The following is a 21,140-nucleotide window of genomic DNA, read 5'->3' as shown; positions in this document are numbered from 1 at the left end:
GGTTTTTTAGTCATCATTAAACGTTATGATATTATCTAGATACCATAGAAAGTGCATGCATGATCCAAGACCCTTTTCAAACATGAAATCTACGGCATTTTCTATGATTTCACACACATTAATTTCTCGTTTCTTTACAAGGATATCAATGCATACGTCAATTACAAAGGCCGACATAAGTATGATATTGATGATGTAGAACTCGGCCTCGTCACATTCATAAAATATCTCTAGGGCCTTTCTAATAATCACACGGGGTTCCTCTTGGGCCTGTACAACTGTCTGTACCATGTTATTGAAAGAGGCATCTATAATTTTCACACCATCTGTTTTTTCCTTGAGTCTGGTTACACGACCGGCGTTAGATTCGCAATAGTTTGGAGGCATGCACACATTGGCCTCTTTGTATATCACAGTACATAGTAGATTGGACATCTCGCGCTTGTAGTTCTTTTTAAGCATATCTTTAAAAAGGTCGGTCCCGTACACATACCCCATCCGGCCATTGCGTAGTCGTTCGAATGATCTTTGTGCCATCTTTTTCAAGAATCTGTAGTTTCGTAGACAACTTTGCTTGCTTGTTTGTTTCTGAGTTCAATCGCTTTCTCAGCAACAAAAGGATCGTGTCCACTGTTTCCGCCGCGTTGCGTTTGATAGTTTGTTTGCGAATTCGGACACCTTGGCAGCATCAAAAGCTTCCACAGTTTCTGCAAAACATAAAACAGACCTCTGGTGTGTACGAATCCGACACGTTTGTTCAAATTGTTCTGTGATGTGTTAATCCGGGTTACGTTTTTGGTAAAGGTTCTGTGTTCAGAAGGAAAAACTTCTCATCTATACAGAACATTCTTCGCTTCACAACCCCCGCAGCGTTGGTCGTTTGGTCCGCACCACGTGATAACATCCATTGCACACACACACACACACACACACACACACACACACATACCATATCCGCTGGGGGTTTTACGATGTTACGATCTTAAACCTAACCTAATATCAGATAATATGTTCAAATAGTTTATTTTTATTTTATTTAGTAAAAATTAAGGTTTACCTATTTAACGTAAGTCCGTGATTTTAATATTATGTAGAACCATGTCTTAACTGTTGTTGTGTTTATGGACGCACACAACCATGTTTAACAAAATGTCAAATTTGTTAAATGTTTTGTCTTTAAAACAATGATTGTTGTCACGTATGTGACAACCTGGTTTATAACGACATCAAACGTTGATAAATAATATTTGCACCCGTTTTGTTGTCCTCTAAGGGCTAACACCATGGTTTATGTCATCATAGTATGTGTGATGAAATGTCTTAAAACTTCTAAGTTTCTTTAAATTACGAATAAGAAATAACATGCTTTAATCTGTATCTGAGTAATGAAGCCTGAAATCTAAAATAAAACCTATTACTTTTTGTCAATGGGGGCTGAGTTTCTTTTATTTTACCAACACTCCCTCTGTCCAGACATCTGGGGGTTGTCTGCTGGTTGATAGCGGGCTGGTGATAGAGAGAGAGAGAGAGAGAGAGAGAGAGAGAGAGAGAGAGAGAGAGAGAGAGAGACTGAAACTGTTCGTCCAAACAACAAACTTTTTCCACATCACTAAATATGTCGAACACTCGCAAGACAAGAACCACACACTGGAATAACATGTTCAAGAAACCTTTTATTTTGACAATACGTACCGTGTTACATTTATCGTAAATAGACATGTACACACTTCGATATTAGATGACATTAATGAATTAAACTCAAAATAGGGTGTGAAATGTCTTAAAACGTTTAAAAGGCTCTTAACACCAGATATATGTGCGCCTCAGTCTACGTTATCTGACAACTTTGGTGCACGCATTCACATGTTTTAATCAGAGACTTGGTTAAAGAAAGTCCCAAATCTAAAATAAAACCCCTATTATACCGGAGCGGCCATAATTACATTTTATTGTGTAATAAACACATATTCCCAGTTGGTTTTAAGATATCATTAATTTAAAACAAAACCCATAAGATGATATGAAAGTGTTTTTAATCGTTTAAAAGTTTCTTAACGGTGGATATGAACATTCATCCGCGTATGTTTGTAAACGCCGGAGCGCGATCTAATGTTGTGATCAGAATACTATGTCTGAAAAGATTAAACTTTTATATAGTTTAAAATAAATAGGATTTAGTCTAAAGAAATGTCGACCTACGGGGTTTTTGGTACAATTCATTGCTATACACATACTGCGTATTTCATTAAATAAATTGTGTTGTTAAAAACTTTTAGATACAGTAATGTTTGCCATAAAATAGATTATGATCTAAAATAAACCTTTTACTTTTTTTTGACAGAGTTACCATATTACATTTTACCACTACAGTTTTAAAAGACTCTACCTAGATTACAAACCGACCCTGCTGTGAAATATCTATCACACACGGTCATAAGCTCAACATCAAAAACTTTGAGGTTGATCAGAAAAATATAGCTTATAGTTGAATAGATAATAGTACATTTAAGGTTAACCAGTTACAACTAAAATATTTATTCTTGCGTGACTTTAAAGAAGTCTCTTGCCAATACAAACGTATTATCAATTTGTATTTATAAGATACACGCAGGCAATTGACCTAAAATCTACATAATAATTTATTTTTGTCAGAGCAGACAATATAAGACTCTTTGTATAATATACACATAATCACACATGTTTTAAGAAGCCTTTAATTAAAAATAAAACCCCAAAATGGGGTGAATACTTCTTAAAAACATTTAAAAGTTTATTAACGTCATATATAAGTTTCTCTGTCACCATCTGTGTATACACATGTCTTAATCAGAGACTTGGTTAAAGTTTCCCGTAAATCTAAAATAAAATCCTATTTTGCCATAGTGGACAGAATTACATTTATTAACTTTATTTTAAAATGGCAGATATGACCGTTCACCCGGCGCTTTGTCATGCACCTACGGATCTTTAATATGCGTGAAACTATAGAGCAGGTCATGAAAAGATTCACGGACCTCATGAACCGTTTAAAATTGTATTTAGTTTAGACTTTCGTCTAAAGATTATAGTATTGCCGGCTCCGAAGGTTATGGCTCAGATCATTGCTTAAACTATACCCGTATACGGAATATTTAATTAAATAACTTGTGATGTTACAATCAAAAGTTTTAATCAGAGACATGGTTAAAGATTCCCCTAAATCTAAAATAAATTCCTATTTTGCCATAGTGGACAGAATTACATTTATTAACTTTATTTTAAATGACAGATATGAACATTCACCCGACGCTTTGTCAGACACCGCTGGATCTTTAATACGCGTTAAACTGTAGACCATGTCATGAAAAGATTCCCGGACTTCGTGAACCGTTTAAAATTTTATTTAGTTCAGACTTTGTGTCTGATCAGAAACTATAGCTCGATAGAAAACATCGGCTTTAAGCATAGCCAGGTACATCTAATATATATATATATATATGATTAGTGATTGCCTTTAAATAAACTTATGCTGTTGCAAAACTTTAGATTCAACAACACACCCGCGGTGTGAAAGTCAGTATTGAGAAGCGCACGGGGCGAGCAAAGGAGGGAGGATGGTTGAGATCTGACATCAAATGTCAATAAACAGCAAATGTCACAAACACGAGCCGTCATTAAACATGACACCATACGCTTGACATAAAACACACTCAGGAAAAACAATCACTCTAAATGACCGGCAATAAAACCATTAAATACTTTCTGTCTAAAGTTGACAACTTGTACAGATTTTGATTGATGGTCCCGCCCCCCTGTCAAAGGGTCATAAAAACGACCTGTCAGACAGCAACTGTCACCGGGTGGGGGAGGGGGTCATAAAAGTTTGACGAATGCTGCCCCGTTATAACTACTCAGTTTATATAAATATTATAAGCAGCTTATATAAATAGTAAAAGTAATCTACATATTGTAAAATAATTAACAAATAATTGGGTAACACTTTAAAATAAGGTTCATTAGCTAACATTAGTTTACTACATTAGTTAACATATAATAATGAACTGCATTTATAAAGCATTTTTTATCTTTGTTAATGTTAATTTAAACATTTACTAATACATTATTCAAATCTTGTTAACATTAGTTAATGCACTGTGAACTAACACGAACAAACCATGAACAGCTGTATTTTTATTAACTAACATTAACAAAGATTAGCAAATACAGTAACAAATGTACTGCTCATGGTTAGTTCATGTTAGTTAATACATTAACTAATGTTAACAAATGAGACCTAGTAATGTGTTACCAATAATTTCATAGGCCTCTAGAAATTAATATTATGCTTTTATATCTTGAAATGTCATATCCTTTTCCTCCTTAATTTTTTATTTTTTTTGAGGGGGGGGGGGGGGTAGGGGGCTTCGGGATACCTCCCTGAAATGACTTTTTGCAGGTTGGGATGTCTGCAATATAGTGGGCTCAAAAGAGAACCTAGTTCTTTTTTAGTCCTCTTCAGAACTGAAGTGATCTCAGACCCTTTCTTGTTCACTTCATAATAACTCAGACCCCAGCTTTCTGTGCAGCAGTTGATATTGATAAAATGTCAAAACGACAAGCAAGAGGATTAATTTCACATCTCAAATAGAAATCGAACCACAAAAGAACCCAAAAGCGAACCGTACTCAGACCACCTTTGGACGTGGTCTGAGTTCGGTTCACTTTTTGGTCCTTTTAGAGGGGTCTGAGATCACTTGGTTTGTTCACATATAGACCCTGAACTGCTCCGAGAGCGTTTGGAGGGCTCAAACGAACTAGGTGTAAAAACACCATTAGTATAAAAAAAGAACTGAAGTAGATTCACTGTCATATGAAAAGGGAACACACGGTGTAGACGCGCAACACTGATAGGTCCATATACTAACCCTTGATGGATAAATGTATTTTTGTGATCCTATTTATTTTATTATTCTATTATACAAGCGTAGCTACCGTTTCGTTATTTAGAGTATAATTTTTTTGTTCTTGGTTTTCGTCTCTGTGCACCAGGATATGTGTGCGACAATGTGACCATGGACCACAAAGTCTGTCCCAAGGTTTAAAGAGCACCTATGGTCTGATTCACAACTTTCCATTTCCTTTGGTGTGTGTGTGTATTAGTACATGTTCACAATATGCAAAAGGTACAAACCCCAAAGTAAACGATGACGCGAGTTATCGTCTCCAACGTAAATCTCTTTTTTTGACAAAAGACACGGATTGTAGGCAACAGTTTACTTCCTGGGATTGGTGACGTACCACTCAAAAAAAGAGATCATATGGGAACGGTTTTTAGTCCTATATAGCACCTGTAAAGCACCTATGAAGAACCAGATATGGTTCTATATAGCACAATATGATTCTACACAGGTACTACATAGGTGCTATATGGCACTTAAAATGGTTCCTCTATGATTAAGAGCCAGTGAACCACTTTAAGTGCCATTTAGCGCCGTTTGTTTTTAGAGCGTAGACAAGACCGACATTATCATAATTCCTCCCGCTTCAGACTCACAGCCTGTAAATTAACTACTGTTAGCATTGCATTGTGAGCGAATCTTTCAAAAATGGTAAGGAGAGTCACATTTCCAGCTGACAACAGAGGTATTCAGGCCAATCACATCATACAGATTAGCTGGCCAATCAGGGACACAGCGTTTTTCAAATTGAGAAGTGTTGTACGAAATCGGTGCGTTTCAGAAAAGACAGGATATCTGAAGCTACAAAAATGTACGATATGTGGAAAATTGTGTTTTTTTAACCATAAACCACACAAACACATGTATTATACCAAATACACAAAATAACGTTGTTTTTTAGCAATGCAATAGGTGTACTTTAAATTTTTCAAATTGAGATTTATATAATCAGAAAAGTGAAAATAAATAAGCTTTCCATCGACATAATGGTTTGTTAGGGCAAGACTATATACAACCATTAGAATCTGAAGGTGCAAAAAATCTAAATATTCAGAAAATCGCCTTTAAAGTTGTCCAAATTAAATTCTTAGCAACACACATTACTAAAAGAAAATACAATTTACAAAATGTCTTAACATATATGATAATTTTGACCCATACAGTGTATTGTTAGCTATTGGTTTTGTGGTCCTGGGTCACATAGGCCTGTGTGAAAGACAATGATCTTCACAGAACTGAAACTGTTCTTTTGTAGAAATTCAGTGTTTAGTTTAGCACTGTGGTCCAACTCTTTATCTCACACCAAGGTAATTTCATGTTGAACTTCTTCATAACTTCTTTGGAGTGTATCATTACTGTAAATGTTTTGTAGTCTGTATTAAGTAATTTTTTATTATGGTTTCAATTGTGTTTAATGCATCGTGTCTTGTACATATCTTTATGCACAGTGGACTAAAGTGATACACATTTGCTCTTACTAGTTCTGCTTTACATGCCACAAACATTGAACTGAGAAATCCTAACTAAATAAAAACGTAAAAAGGAACCAATGAACAGCAACTTCCTACTCGCTTTTGGTGATTTGATGCTTTCAATCTAAAATCATTATAGGAACTACACACATAACATGAACCAAAACTATTCGAATCATATTAAGAGCTAAATATGAACTTCAATGAAATTAACTAAATATGAACTATGAGTTTCATTTCAACTGTCAATGTTCTGAAAAGTACTCAAACACAATTCAATTCACAATAAATAAGAAAGCTTTACTTAAACCTGTTTTGCAAGAAACAGAAAAGGTATGCATCATTTTAGTATATTTATTACAGACAGATGTTAGATATATGCCCATGACATGAGCAGACAGTATGAAGAGCATACTAGAATATGCTTTAAAAATCACATGATCTGAACAGTTCCACCTAAATCCAAACTACTGCTTTCCTATGGAATAAATAAACATACAAATAAAGAATAGCACTTGAAAACAAGCAGTTCATGATTTAATACATTTTTGAATGTTCCACTTTCTGAAAAATGCAAGAATCTTAGCAAATTAGGAGACGCTGAATGTTTAACAGGGAATGCTGTTCACGCTAGACATTAGGTAGTTTCAAAATCTCCCATCGAAGAAAAGCTTTCAGATATAATCCTTAATACACTAAATACAAGAGCTATTTAATTATCAAAATATATCTAATTTGCATGATTCAGTTTTCTGGTTTTGGAATGAAGAATATGTTTTTTTTAGGTCTCTCACCATTTTCTTTAAATTGGAATTAAATCCATTTCATGATTGCCTCTGCTGCTTTTAAACCCTTAAAGCATAGATTTAAACTACCCAGTACCATTTAAGCTATTCAAATGCATTGCTACTTCAAGCCAAAACCTTTTTTTAGACATAAATAGCATCGCATTCACAAAGTGCTATATGTGCCCTAATACGTAAAAAATTAAAGAGAGTTTAAAATTAAAGAAACAGAATAATGACTTCTCCACTTGTTAAGACAAGAATTTCTCTATTTGGTCTTGGCTTATAATTAAGACCGCATGAGTCCACACAAAGCCAAATCTACTGCTCTTAAACGTCTTTTTACCTTGGTACAGAGATGACTCATTTAAATATTATATTATATATAAATAATCAAATCGCTTTTCACACTTGCATAACTAACAGAATGATTTCCGGTAAAGTAGTACACTATTCTTTCAAGTCGTCGTTTCATTTAAAGCATAACATTTTTGATTGTTTTGGAATCTAACTTACTTGTACACTGTATTATTGTTCATTCATTAGCTACCCATGATCATCTTTATAATAACATTAATGCCCACTAATGACAAACTTTAACAAGCACGATTATTATGGTGATGAGCTGGTTCTCTAAGGATTATCCATTACACATTGGCGCGGACAGATGCACACACATCATCTTCACAACCCAGACAGAACAAGAGTCTTTATCAAGTAATAGGCTGCTGATTGCACAGAAGAAGAGAAACAGAAGTGAAAAAATATAGAAACAGAAAAATCGTCTCAGTAGCGCTTGGTATACCAGTCGTTGTCGCTCGTCTGCACCAGTTCATTTACCACGTCCAGCAGGTTGCAGTTGTGTTTCTGAAGCAGATGCTGATTCAGTGCTCGGTCACCGAAGCCCATCTCTACCAACACGGCCATCATGGCATCATGAGATGCTGCATCTTCTGGAAGCTGAAAGAAGAGTGGATCTGTTTATATGCAGCTTTTAGATACGGGTTAAACTAAATTAAATAGTAGAGCTACGTCTAGCTTACCTTCTCAGAACCAGTCTGTCCAGTAAACAGTGCTTTATAGGCAGATGCTGCTACAGACAGAGCTCCCTTTACCAGTCCACCGGTGATGCTATTAGCTCTGAAGAAACATAAATGACAGTGAGAATGAGAAAACATAATACAACCAATGGCACGGAGACACCTGCATTGTAGGTAAAGGATTTTTAAGGCAAATGTATGACTGAAGGACTGGTTTTAGTGATAGCGTGCTGTGTGACTTACCTGAGCTCCTCTGTCTCAAACTTTGCAGCTATAATCACAGATGCATTCTCAGGGTCTGATTTATTAGCTTCAGCATCTAACATAAAAACATTAAATAACTCTAAAGCATGGCTTCATTATGTGCTTTAATGTAATTTAATTAATTAAAATAGTTATAATAAAATATTAATAAAACTGCCAAATGATATTACATATTGGCCACTTTATCCATACCCATCACCCTAATGCACCCTTATCCTATATTATTTTATATTATACCACGGGTCTGTTATTTGCTGTATTCTGATTCCGTTCCGTGGGTATGCATTAATTTCTGATAACGCTTCGCGTCGTGCCACATTGCACCTTGGGTGTGCATTATTTTCTTATAATAATTCAATGACCCGTCGTCAATTATTCCTTACTTATCTTGTATATATAGATTATATCATATCATATAAAATGTAAGTCACCCACCTTTCTCATTGAGGTCTTCTGATGCGCCAGGACCTCTCCCTTCGTCTGCTCCGTTCTCCACCTCTGTGCTGTATGAACAGGTTTAAATTTACCGTATTAGTTTATTACATTATAAAAATGTATAAAAGTGTGTGTCCACTGTACAAACTCACCAGGTTTTGACTGTGGGTCTGGGTGCCACTACAATCACAGGAGTGAGTGGCACAGTGTCCAGAGTTTGGGAAGCACAGAGCATATCGTTAGCATCTGCACCAACCCCAGCAGTTGGGCTCTCGAGCTCTGAGGTCTCCACCGATTCCAGTTTCTCTCCCTCCAGGGGTCCCTCCGCAGCCTCTTCTTCAGGCTGGGACAGGGCTGAGCTGTACATGGACTCTATCAGCGGACGGCTGGTGTCAAAGCAATCGGGAAGGATGATGATGTAGTCTTCCGAAGAGGCGGATGAAGTTCTGCTGCGAATTTCCTTAGCCACATCCTTCACTTCCAGTTTCGTATTCGCATCCTCTTCTTCTTCCTCCACCTGCTCCCCACTTGCAGGTTCTACTAGGATTTGTTCAATGTCTGATTCGTGACCCTCATCTGAATGTAATAAAAATTACTTTAAATTCCTCCAAATAACAGTATATTGTCAATAACCTTTATCATTCATACTACAATTTCTGACTCACCTGAGGCAATGAGCACGGATGAAACAGCTAACAGGGGAGCAGGTATCTCAGCGGTCTCTGTGTGGGGCTGAGCAAGGGCGGAGACTCGTGATGTCTCTACTTTGAGCGGAGCTGATATTACCTCAGGATCGGAAACTTTCTCTGCTTTTCTCTCACAAAGTGAAACTGAACCTTGAGGTGCTGGACGCACCACTAAAAGACGGCAAAAATACATAAGAAAACTTTATTAAACTTCAATAGACACAGAATGCAATACTGTATTATTTGAAATTAATAACTGTTAAAGGCACAATGTGTAACTTTAAGAACGATCTCTTGCCAGAAATGCAATATAATATACATTATTAGTGGTGTATTAAGACCTTACATATTGAACTGTATTGTTTTTAGTACCTTAGAATGAAACTTTTTTATCTACATACACCGCAGGACTCCTAAGATGGAAGTCACTGTCATGTTTCTACAGTAGTCCTTAACAGACACATTGATCTAGAGATTGTGTTGCATCCCTATGGTGTCTCAGACAACAAAATGTTCTCATTGCATTTTAAAATTGAGGTTGGTTGCAATTTGCAATCTCACCACTAGATGTCGCTAAAACTTCAGATAATTTACTCACCCCCATGTCATCCAAAATGTTTATGTCTTTCTTTGTTCAGTCGAGAAGAAATTACGTTTTTTGAGGAAAACATTCCAGGATCACAGATGATGCATGCAAAACTATCCCAGTGTTTACAAGTGTGGACCGTTCCGATGTTAATGTGTGGGGAATGATGCCAATTTCTGTCTTTGAGTCAGTTTATTGTTTTGGTGTGTAAATGTACGTTTCATATATGTAACCTTTCCACGTGCTTACGCAATTACATGAGGCCGTGATGGCGCGTCACACGACTTGTTCAAGATGAGAAGTTGTGGTTTAAAAGTGCATATTTTAAATTTTTCTTGCCAAAAATAACAATCGTTTCGCTGGATAAGACCCTTATGCCTCGGTTGGGATCTTTAAGAGCCCTTTGAAGCTGCACTGAAACTGCAATTTAAACTGCATTGAATCTGTAAACTGTTGGGGTCTAATGAAATCCTGGAATGTTTTCTTCAATAAACTTAATTTCTTCTCAGCTGAACAAAGAAAGACTACAACATTTTGGATGACATGGGGGTGAGTAAATTATATGAATTTTTTTTTTTAAGAAAATGGAGTAATCCTTTAATTGTTATAGGTGATGACAAGACTGAATTGATGTGTTTGAATAACTAATATCTGGATTTAACACCCAGCCATTTCAATTTATGTTTGAATACTTTCGCTTCAAATTTTTTCAATTTCTGAATGTTTTTTATACGCTTGACACTTAATAGCTAAACAAATAATAATAAAAAAAATGATAAACTGAGAAAACTAAAAGGCTATACACCATTGTTTCATTTAAATTTGGATATATTTGCATATAATTATATTTGCATATAATTTTAAATACACAGTGATTTATTAATAAACATCCTATTTCTTAAAGGCATCGACACTGACATCAATAACCTTCACTAGCACTGTTAATGAGAAGTAAAGTTTTGGCGTCAAGACAACAGTATTGCTTACATGCAGAAAAAAAAACTCACAAACCTTTAGCTGGGCATCGCTCACAAAGTGTAGCATGTTCTGTAGCTTCACAGAGGGTAAGTGAGCGGATCACAGATGGACTCACAAACTGAGGCCCCATGATGCTCTCCTCACCTTTCTCTTGGGCTGGAACCCCCTCTGGTTCGGTCCCCTGGGCCACATCTGTGAGAAACATTTGAGAATTATAACATTATAATTAACTCATTAAAGATTAATGGCAAAACTATGGTGTAATAATATTTAATATAACAATTTTAAATTTACCTAGGATGGTGCTGACACCTTGGGCTTCTGTTTCTTCTTGGATCAGCCCCAGTGTTGGTTTCTCCTGAAGAGGTCCATCATGAGGCAGGGGTGATATGCATGGAGTAATGTCTTCACACATTTAAAAAGAAAATGACAAAAAGAGGATGAAAGGAGAATGAGAGACCAGGAACACCCTCCCTGACATCAGATTAGAGATTAAAGCTAATGTAAAAAATAAGTCGCCCTTTCCTGTTCAATATTAAAATGCACAGAAGTGCATTAGTCAGAATCAGAACAACCTTTATCAAAAATGGTCAAGAACATTAAAAATTCCTCTTGGTGACAGAAACTTCCAGCATTATGATTATAAGGAAGACATCACGTGATTCAAAAGCGCACCTGCAGGAGTGTTGTTTGGCACGCTCTCCAGCTCTTGCACAATGTTGATATCCAGCAGTTCAAAAGACAGCAGATCCTAAGATGAAGACAAAAGAGAAAACTGAATTGGCATCATGCAAATACAAAATTCTTCACATAACAAGGTGAGAAAATGATAAACACAATATATATAAGATTTTTTTAAATGCTATTTGTTGACACCTGGCTATACCTGAGCTGTAAGTAAGTCTACAGACGGAATGTAAAATTCCTGATCACAGTCTTGGTTCACAGATAAAAGCAGCTGGTCTCTCGGGGCAGCCCGGCATTTCTCCTCCCTCTCCAATGTGCGGGAAGATTTCTCCTAAAATCCACAAGAACATTGAATTTATTCCACATTTAACAGGTAATCAAAATGCTTCTACTTTTATATCTATAGGCCTGAACATAAAAATAGTTGTGTGGACAAAAGACATTTCAGAGGTGGTCTAAGGAGTCGCCACACAGCTGGCGTACCTGCGGGGTGACACAGGGAGACACCAGTAGTCCATCAGCACAGATAGCTGTGGGGGCATTTGGATCCACAACAATGCTGCACCACACACGCGGTCCAAACTGTTCTCCTCTATGTGCCAGGCGCCAGTGGGAGGTGTATGTGCCCTCTAGTGTTGGAGCGCAGAGAGCCACGCTGACCACACCCACCTGACCCGGCTGCAACGTGGGTACTGCAACCTCTCGCCATCTTTCACCTGAACCCACTGCCAGATTCCCCCACATGAACTTTAGCTGTGGAGGAGACACACCGATAATAAGACACACTCAGATCTGTATGTTTTTTTATATATGAGAGTAGTGCGTGTACCTTGGTCTCCGAGTCCCAGCACACTCTGCCACTGTTCTTCATTTTCCAGTATTTGATGAACTTGGTCCCAGGACGAAGACGTGAACCATCAGGTACGTTTTCATCTAGAAGTAGAGCTGTCATCGCTGGCACGGCCAGAGGACACGGACGCTTAGGACGACTGCAGTCACAGACAAAACCCAACTTATTTTTGTGATTTACTGTTTTCTGCATACAATTATTTTACATAATGTAAAGACCATTTTGTGAAAATATTACCTTATCTTTAATATTGACTAAGTAAAATCATGTCAAAGATCAAACTTTGATGCTCCTAATCTCATTTAGATTATAAGACTTTAATCTGGATTTCACAGACAGGGTTAAATATTAGTTTGGTTCTAACTGGTTTGCCTATTATGTTAACTCCTGCAATTTAAAGTATTCCTTGCATATCTAAAAAATAAATAAATGGAGTTTTATATAAAAAGGCTAATGCACCACCAAAGCATACGGTCATTTTTTTAAACTTGAATCTAGGCTGAACACTGAATCTAGGCTGCAAAAACAGACCACAGGGGACAAAATGAGTTGACCTGACCCCTTTAATAAATATGCTTATATAAATTTAAGGTCAAGATCATCACATAATCGTGCTCTTTTACAGTAAAACTTACTCTGGGCTGTTTGCCTGTGTGGCCCGCGGCTGCAGCAGGACGGGTGAAGAGCTTCCCTCACCAGCAGCACTCCACTGCAACCCTCTCCTCTCCATCCTCAGTTGCTTCCTGATCTCCTTCACTTCTGCTTTAAGCTGTCTCTTCTCTGCTTTAAGACGTTGCTTCTCTGCCTTACGAAAGCTCCGATCACCCCTTCTGTAGAACCTTCAGAGGGAGGAAATGCATTTATTCACATCTCTGACATGTGAAGGAAAAATATGTAATCTGTTGCCTCTAAAGGGTGCTAAACAACAACAACGGTGTAGACTGATGATGTAAAAGTGGAATAAAAGGAGTCGTAGTCTTCACCTTTATAAGAATTAATCTGACTCACAAATTATGCTCATGGATGATGTAATGAAATAATGTTTTATTAGCGTTTCATTATTAAGCCTACAGTGTGGCTTGAAAGAAGCAACAACAGAGTGGCATGCTAGATGTCCCAAGCACTACTTCCACATACAGCGCTGCAGAGAATGATCGCTGTATGACAACAAGTAGCGACGCAATTGAATCGCTCTCAAAATACTTTGATGTCACATGCCAACAAGTCTGTGCAGTGCAAAGTCAAACACACCTATGGTTTCTAGGACAGCAAAAGCAGAAACCAAGGATAACCGAAACTTAACGTCACTGACAGTGACTCTATTGACAGGGGTTAAAACTGTGGATCTCTAAATTAAAACATTTGGGATAATGTAAGTGCACAAGGGTACATAACAATGTGCTAGTGATTTTTTGGATATAGAGGACACATGCCCACCTGCTGTGGTCTGGTGCCGGGGAGCCATGCTCAGGAATGGACAGGGGGGTTCTGGCTCTCACAAGGTTGTGGCTTGGATCGTGTGAGAAGCTGCAAGGCTCACACAAAGTGCACGATGTACACACACTGTATTAAAAGGTAAAAACGAAAATCACCCATGAACTTGTGTCCCAATCACCTCTTTTTTGATCATTTTCTGTAATATTTAGGCAAACGATCTAAACACTGACATTCAGATCCTTCTAACCTGCATTGGTATCCGCCACCCGCTGTCTGGCCCCTGCAGCTGCTGCAAGCTGGAGCTGAACTTGGGGCTCCAGGAAGAGTGGATGAGGTGACCTCGGGAATCTGTGCCTCTGCTCCCACTGGCTTATGAATGCAGCATTGTCCAGAAAACTCTCTACAAATTTTCTCTACTGCCTCTCTAACTACCTGGTCCTTAAACTGTACCAGTCATCAGATTTTTGAAAAGAAAACAAAAGGAAGGGGTTTGTCTTGATATGATATAATCATTCAATTTGACCGTTTGGAATTTTTTATTTTCCTCTTTACTGTACCTTTTCCATATATGAAGTGAACCAAGCTGGAGGCGTTTTATCCTCCACCTTTCCACCTTTGGCTTCATTTATAAGTACCTTTAAAAGACAAGAAGTACTGTATTTTAAAACAATAAATGTGACATTTATTCAATTACCACAATCAGAGGTTATGAATTATGAAACAGCCTCTTTTAATATATATAAAATATGAAATGTCCTGTTCATGTTCTAGTAATAAACCCAGCGGTGTATATGCAAGTTTTCTTTAATAGATAATTAACTTATAGGCTACTACTTGGTTTATGACAAAAAAAAAAAAAATATATATATATATATAACATTACAAAATGTAATATTTCAAATAAATTGCCATGTAAAAATTTGAGGCAACAATAACAATCTTTAACATTGGCTACATTGGTGTTTGTGCCATTGGGTTATAAAGTCTTACCAATCCTTCCTCTGGGACTGCAGCCTGAACTTTGCGACTCACCAGCTGTGCCAAAGTATGGCAGTGCTGAGGAGGCCTAAATCCTTTCTTGGGTTCTCCAACACTGCCAGGTTTCACCTGCCCCAAACCCACCCCTGACCCTGGTGGTGGACCCGGTCCGGGCACCCTGGCTGTTCCGCCCCTTGTTTCATACACATTCATTTGAAGTCTGTTCCCCTGTCGTGCAGCACTCTACAGGTCGAAACAAAAAGGCAATGAGATCTCACATTCTTTCATGGCTATTCATTAAAATATAGAGCAGTGTTACATAAGCATAGAGGAGCACATTGATTCTTTAACAATGTTTTTTTTTACATTCTAACACTCTAAACAGGTTGTAACCAAACTCCAAAAATACACTACTCACATATTTATTTATTAATTAATTTAACTGACGCTTTTATCCAAAGTGACTTACAACTGCAATATATGTCAGAGGTCGCACGCCTCTGGAGCAACTATGGGTTAAGTTTCTTGCTCAGGAACACAATGGTGTGTCACAGTGGATTCGAACCTGGGTCTCTCACACCAAAAGCGAGTGTCTTATCTACTGCACTATCACCACCCAGGGGCGCCGTAAGGGGGGGAAAAGTTAGGACGATTCTAAGGGCCCATGAACTTTTGAGGGCCCCAGCCAAGGACTGTGCCGCACACGCAACCCCCTTAAGCTGAGCCCTCTTAGCTCCGCCCCGTCTTTACTCTGCGTTTTAGCGCCGTCTTCAATCCACGGTCTCACAGTGCGCGTGAACTTCAGAAGAGAACAAGGTGTGTGTATTTACTGCTATTTCCTATGATATCTGCATATGTGCACTTCCTTACTATAAATGCAGTTTACACAATGTGACGCTGGAGCAATACAATGCAGTTTTCTTTCCACTGTAAAGTCTTCGCTCTGTTCACCTCAGTTTAAAAAAACACAAAGTGATTTACGTTCCCTGTTTTATGTTATGATTCTATTGCGAAGTCAGCCCTTATAAGCGGTTTAAATTAACGTAGCCCGTATAAGCTAATTAACATAAACTAGAAATGCGATCGGTTACACACTGTTTTGTTTTGTAGCGCAATATGCCAAGGAAGGATTTTTATGCAGTCGTAAATCGAGTTGGTTGTGATAAAACTGAAATGCAACTAAGGCTAAACTAGTCAAATTATGTATATTAAAGCTTCTCAACTTGCAACAGGGTTAAGAAATCAATGGAAATCTATGTCGTAATCTGCTATAGTTGTCATTCATTTCATTTTAGAGCCCCGTTGATTAAAAAACAGTCTGAAGAATCATTTAATAACAGTATAGCTGTTATCTTAAAGAGTAACTAAACCCTAAACCAACTTTTTTTAGTTAATGATCTGTAAGAATGGGGTTTTATTAGTGCTGTACATTGATTTTAGTACGTTTTTTGACATTTGGATATAAAGTGTTTCAATACTACAATATATGGTGTAAAAACGTCTGAGTGCTGCCCTCTTCAGGTTGAACGGTGGCTACTGCAGTTGAATTTTCCTATTGAATTTTGGGTCCAAAAAATGCCTCGTGATGTACGCAGGTTCAAGCTCACCACGCCGCTTTGGTCAAGCATTGTTGACCCAGTCTTATTTCAGGCAGAATGTACATAGAAAAGATGCATTGTTGTTGTTCGCCATTTTTAAATGTTACAATGTCGTGTGTGTAACAGCTCAAGTATACAGTATGTCACTGAGACTGCCTGTGAAAAAGCCTCAAATCTTATTGTGAGATAAAAAGCATCACAGTTTAATTTCAAGCATTAATTTCACTATGATTTCAATCGCTGACATGACATTACTCAGTCAACATTAAAGATATCAAGTTTATATTTTCACAAATGTTCTTTACATTATATAGGATGATTTTATGTGGAAAACAGTAAATCACAAAGAAATACTTCAGCTGGGTTTTCACAGGCATGGTCACATTTATCTTTAATCTTTAAGAATGTTGCATTTTCTCTGAATATTTGATTTAATGTACTGTATTTTTCAATTAAATTTACATTGCACAATAAATTGTCTTAGCTGCAGACATTTTAGGTATCTATAAATACTGATAACTGTGGTCAAAACAATAGCAAAATAAATAGTTCTGTATTATTAAATTACAGACAAAGATTTTGAATAGCTACAGTAGGTTGGATTGTATGTTTGGTACGAAATGGGTATGGGGGGGCCTGACCCCCTATTTTTTCATAGGGCCCAAAATTGCTAGCGGCGCCCCTGTCACCACCAACTATTAAGGGATAATGTGGTGTTAATGCAAAATAACCCGAGTCCCAAATCCTTCAAATCTTCCTGGTTTATTCGAAGTTACGAGCTGGTAAGTTGTTTTTACGACGTCAGTTGCGTTCAAGTCACTTTGTCGATGCAAGATGACATTTTGCCTTCTTTTAATGAATTACAAGAAAATACAGCAAGATTTTTTATCATTACTTAAAAAAAATAACACAAATCTTTACAAAAAAAATAAAGAATGTGCATCAGACGTGTATTGCTTTTTATGTTTTTTATTAATTTATGGAGCCACTGTAAACTGTAACATTATATGTTATATTGTTATATTACAATGCTATCATATTTGGTACAGACTGCTTAATTTTCTGTAAAATTGCTCGTGGTGGTTGGCGAAGCTTGTTAAGTTTGAGCTGGTCAGCAACCGTCTCTAGCCATCACAGACGCTGCAATATGTTCAAACCAGTTTGATATTAATTGCCACATGATCTCATAATGTGATCTCTCGTAAAGTGCAGATGGTATAAAGCTAAGCCTAATTGCTGTAATTTCTCATGAGAACTTATGCGAGAAAACAAATGTTTCGCTGATGGTCAGGAACAGCCTTTTATATAACATTTTTATTGTATGCACCTCATCAGCATTGTGTTGTGAGCGCAGCTATGACAAGATGGCGACAGATGAGAAGAAACCTGGTTGCTTAGTGTGAGCAACCCGGTGATTTGGGAGGTTTTGCAATCTTGTAGTGTAAGCCCGGCTTTAGCAGTTCTTATCAGACTCACAACTGACCAATCAGAATGAAGAATTCCAGAGAGTCATGTAATAGTAAGTTATAACAAAGATATTTAATATTAACAAGATGCGTCATTGCTATGGACATGAATGGGGCAGGTCGCACTAGTCCGAATGGCCACTCCAGTCCCGCCTTCCAGTAAAAAGAGCCAATCGTCAATCAGTCCTCTGGGAGAGAGACTTTGCACATGCGCAGAATCAACAGGTTTTGTTTGTCTTGTTCTGACAAGACCTGGAAGCGTTGCAAATATGGCGGCGGAGTGATACGACTTCCTTAACTCTTTCCCCGCCATTGACGAGATATCTCGTCAATTAAGAGAAAACGCTTCCCGCCAATGACGAGATTTTCCGTCTTTCCGCAATACCGCTATTATCTGCAACTTTTTAAACCCGGAAGTATTGCCCTATGACAAGCGGCTGCATGTCCGTGTCTGTTTTAAAGATTCCTCTGAATGGGATCTCTATGAAAAGTCCGTCACAAAAATGGAATTATCTCTGCTTTTTGCTCAAAATGTGGTGTTTTTGCAAAAGAACCACTGAAGGTAGGATGAAACAGGTTTTTTTGTTTGAAAGCAGAGGGTCTGTTCTTTCATTTGGTATATTGTATGTTTATATATTTAAAGAAGAACAATTTCTGGAAGGCATTAAACTTTGGTGAAAATGATGAAAAACGCTGGCGCTGGCTGGCAACTTTTTTTAAAAACGCTGGCGGTGAAAGAGTTAAAAGGACTTCGGTTATAATTATATAATATATCCTCTATAGAACCATCTATGTCTGCCTCTCTCTCTCAGGGTGTTTTTCCCCTCCTAGGACCTTTCCCTCCTGACTAAAAAAAAATCGGGGAGTTTTTTTTCCTAGGGGATTTTCAACCCCTGGAGGAGTCAGCTGACATTAGCTTAACTTAGCACCCTCTTCGATATGTTACATTATTACTAAGCTCGCTAGTATGATTTATTCTTAGCCGCTGTATTCTGCTGCTTATGTTGTCCATCGATTTTTCTTTGTTTTCTCCCGCATTTATTAATGTAAAACTGCTTTGAAACAATTAAACAATTGTGAAAAGCGCTATATAAATAAAATGTAATTCAATTGAATAACTAATAAACAGTAGGCAATAATTTCCTTACCTTCAGGGCTTCTTCATATTCCACTGAAAACACAAAAATATTACTTTAATTAATGTATACATACTACATAATACCTCTCTGATCATTTATATGATTTTTGATGACTGTTTACTAAAAACTATTTTTTGTATTAAATACACACAAATATTAAAAACAAATAAACAATTTACTCACATTGACTGTTAATTGATACCTGAAACACACAGTTACAAATACAATTATTTATTTGAAGAGCTTTTTAAAAATAATAATTTAATATTGCTCGAATTGCTATTTATCTCTTTGTTAAACTATGACATTGTCATTTGCTTATTCATCCTCACCTCTTCATTTTCCTCATCGAAATACGTCAGCTGTAAATGACACAGACCGAAAGCTTTCTTTACCTACAGAAGAAATAGCGAAAGTTAAACAACACCCATTTTGAAAAGCATGTCATGATACTTACAAACAGCCTACATGACATTGGCGCTTTCACTTTGACAATAAAAACAATTACACACAGTAGTGTCTCAGACATGACAGCTGGATAGTGTGCTAAAACGGCTTTGTAATTATGGCCTATATTACAGTAGATTGAAGGCCTGACTGTGTACCTCAAATGCGAAGGCTGAACGTAATGTATTGGTTCACGAATGAGTATATCAACATGGCTTCTTTCTAACTCGTCCGCTTTAGGCATGACTAGTCGTTTACATAAAGGCAACAAAGAGAAATTCATTTTTAAAATAGATACAGTGTAATAATACTACAATCGGAACGGATGAGTTGGGACTTTGCGGCATCAAGGTGAGTAATCAGACTGACATCACCTCATCCTCCTCAGCTTACCATGGCCTCCATTGACTCCCAACTCTTCGTCTCTGAGCCAGACAGCAAAAAACTCTTCGCATTGCCTCGGAAATTCACCTTCAGGCTGATATAGAAATCCATGGCGCGAACGTTACTTAAAGCGTTGCATAGGTAATATCATACAACCTCGAACGTATAACCATTCCCTGGCCTCAATATTCCTCTGATCAAAATGGTCCTTTATGTTTACATCAGCGACGTGAACACACCCACAGCGTCAGCTGACAGGAAAATAACTGACGTCAATAGGTGTGTTCGACAGCATGCGGCGCTGCGCAGACTGACCGGCTTATGACATCAAAGTGCAGCTCTTCGAATCACTCTCGCGGATCTTTAATGACATACGCCATCAGTTTGCGCAGCCCCACATGCAGTCGAACACACTTAATAAGCGGGGCATCTGATTTAAAAACGTTGTCTGTGGTGGTGATGAGTTATTTTTGTAACTTTTGTGTTGCAGCCAAGCCCCAATACAAGGCAAAAGCACATTATAGTTTACAAGAGATTATTATTTGTATTGCTCTTAGTTTCTTTGTCAACAGAAGTATGCAGGTATGTGACCCATCCAGTTTTTCTACCCATCAGCGCAAGACCTTTTTTTTAACTTTGTTGTTTACTTATCGATGGATTTATTATGAACATATTAGATTCATTTATCTGAGTCAAATTTAATTTAGAACTCTATGTGTTTCAATGTTTATGTTAATTTTTTTAATGTCAAATCGCAAATAATGCTACTAAATTCAAGTTGGTTCAATAATACATTTTATAAACTGCAGGGGGCACTATTGTCATTGCCTTTTACTATTTGCAGGGCTCAATTGTCTATTGAATTGATCGTAACATAGAAAGATAAGATGTCAAGACTGTATCTGTCAAGAGTGTATTTAAGCAATATTCAGTATATAAGAATGAGACCGAGACAAGGAATATAGCAAGAG

The 21,140-nt window shown here is 37.4% G+C and overlaps 1 protein-coding gene across 2 annotated transcripts; it reads right to left on the bottom strand.

Annotated features, from left to right (window-relative positions):
* Positions 1 to 6,745: 6,745 nt before the first annotated feature.
* On the bottom strand, positions 6,746 to 20,418 carry nbr1b (NBR1 autophagy cargo receptor b). Of its 2 annotated transcripts, XM_065277157.2 has the most exons (21): positions 20,179 to 20,417; positions 19,671 to 19,733; positions 19,522 to 19,540; positions 19,348 to 19,370; positions 15,148 to 15,378; positions 14,715 to 14,792; positions 14,405 to 14,601; positions 14,158 to 14,283; positions 13,356 to 13,559; positions 12,700 to 12,859; positions 12,354 to 12,623; positions 12,070 to 12,201; positions 11,859 to 11,934; positions 11,478 to 11,588; positions 11,217 to 11,375; positions 9,599 to 9,790; positions 9,086 to 9,509; positions 8,934 to 9,001; positions 8,478 to 8,553; positions 8,238 to 8,334; positions 6,746 to 8,154 (listed from the first exon to the last, which is right to left on the bottom strand). In XM_065277157.2, the coding sequence occupies exons 1-21, from the start codon at positions 20,278 to 20,280 to the stop codon at positions 7,981 to 7,983; spliced, it is 2,982 nt and encodes a 993-aa protein (XP_065133229.1). In that variant the 5' UTR covers positions 20,281 to 20,417; the 3' UTR covers positions 6,746 to 7,980. The 2 variants fall into 2 exon arrangements, with proteins under 2 accessions (XP_065133229.1, XP_065133238.1); XM_065277166.2 differs by lacking the exon at positions 14,158 to 14,283 and having other exon boundaries at positions 20,179 to 20,418.
* Positions 20,419 to 21,140: the final 722 nt, after the last annotated feature.

The sequence above is a fragment of the Paramisgurnus dabryanus genome, chromosome 3, assembly GCF_030506205.2.
Source record: "Paramisgurnus dabryanus chromosome 3, PD_genome_1.1, whole genome shotgun sequence".
In the NCBI taxonomy this organism is placed as follows: Eukaryota; Metazoa; Chordata; class Actinopteri; order Cypriniformes; family Cobitidae; genus Paramisgurnus; species Paramisgurnus dabryanus.
The sequence above is the reverse complement of the archived record's forward strand: the minus strand, read 5'-3'. Positions and strand labels throughout refer to the sequence as shown.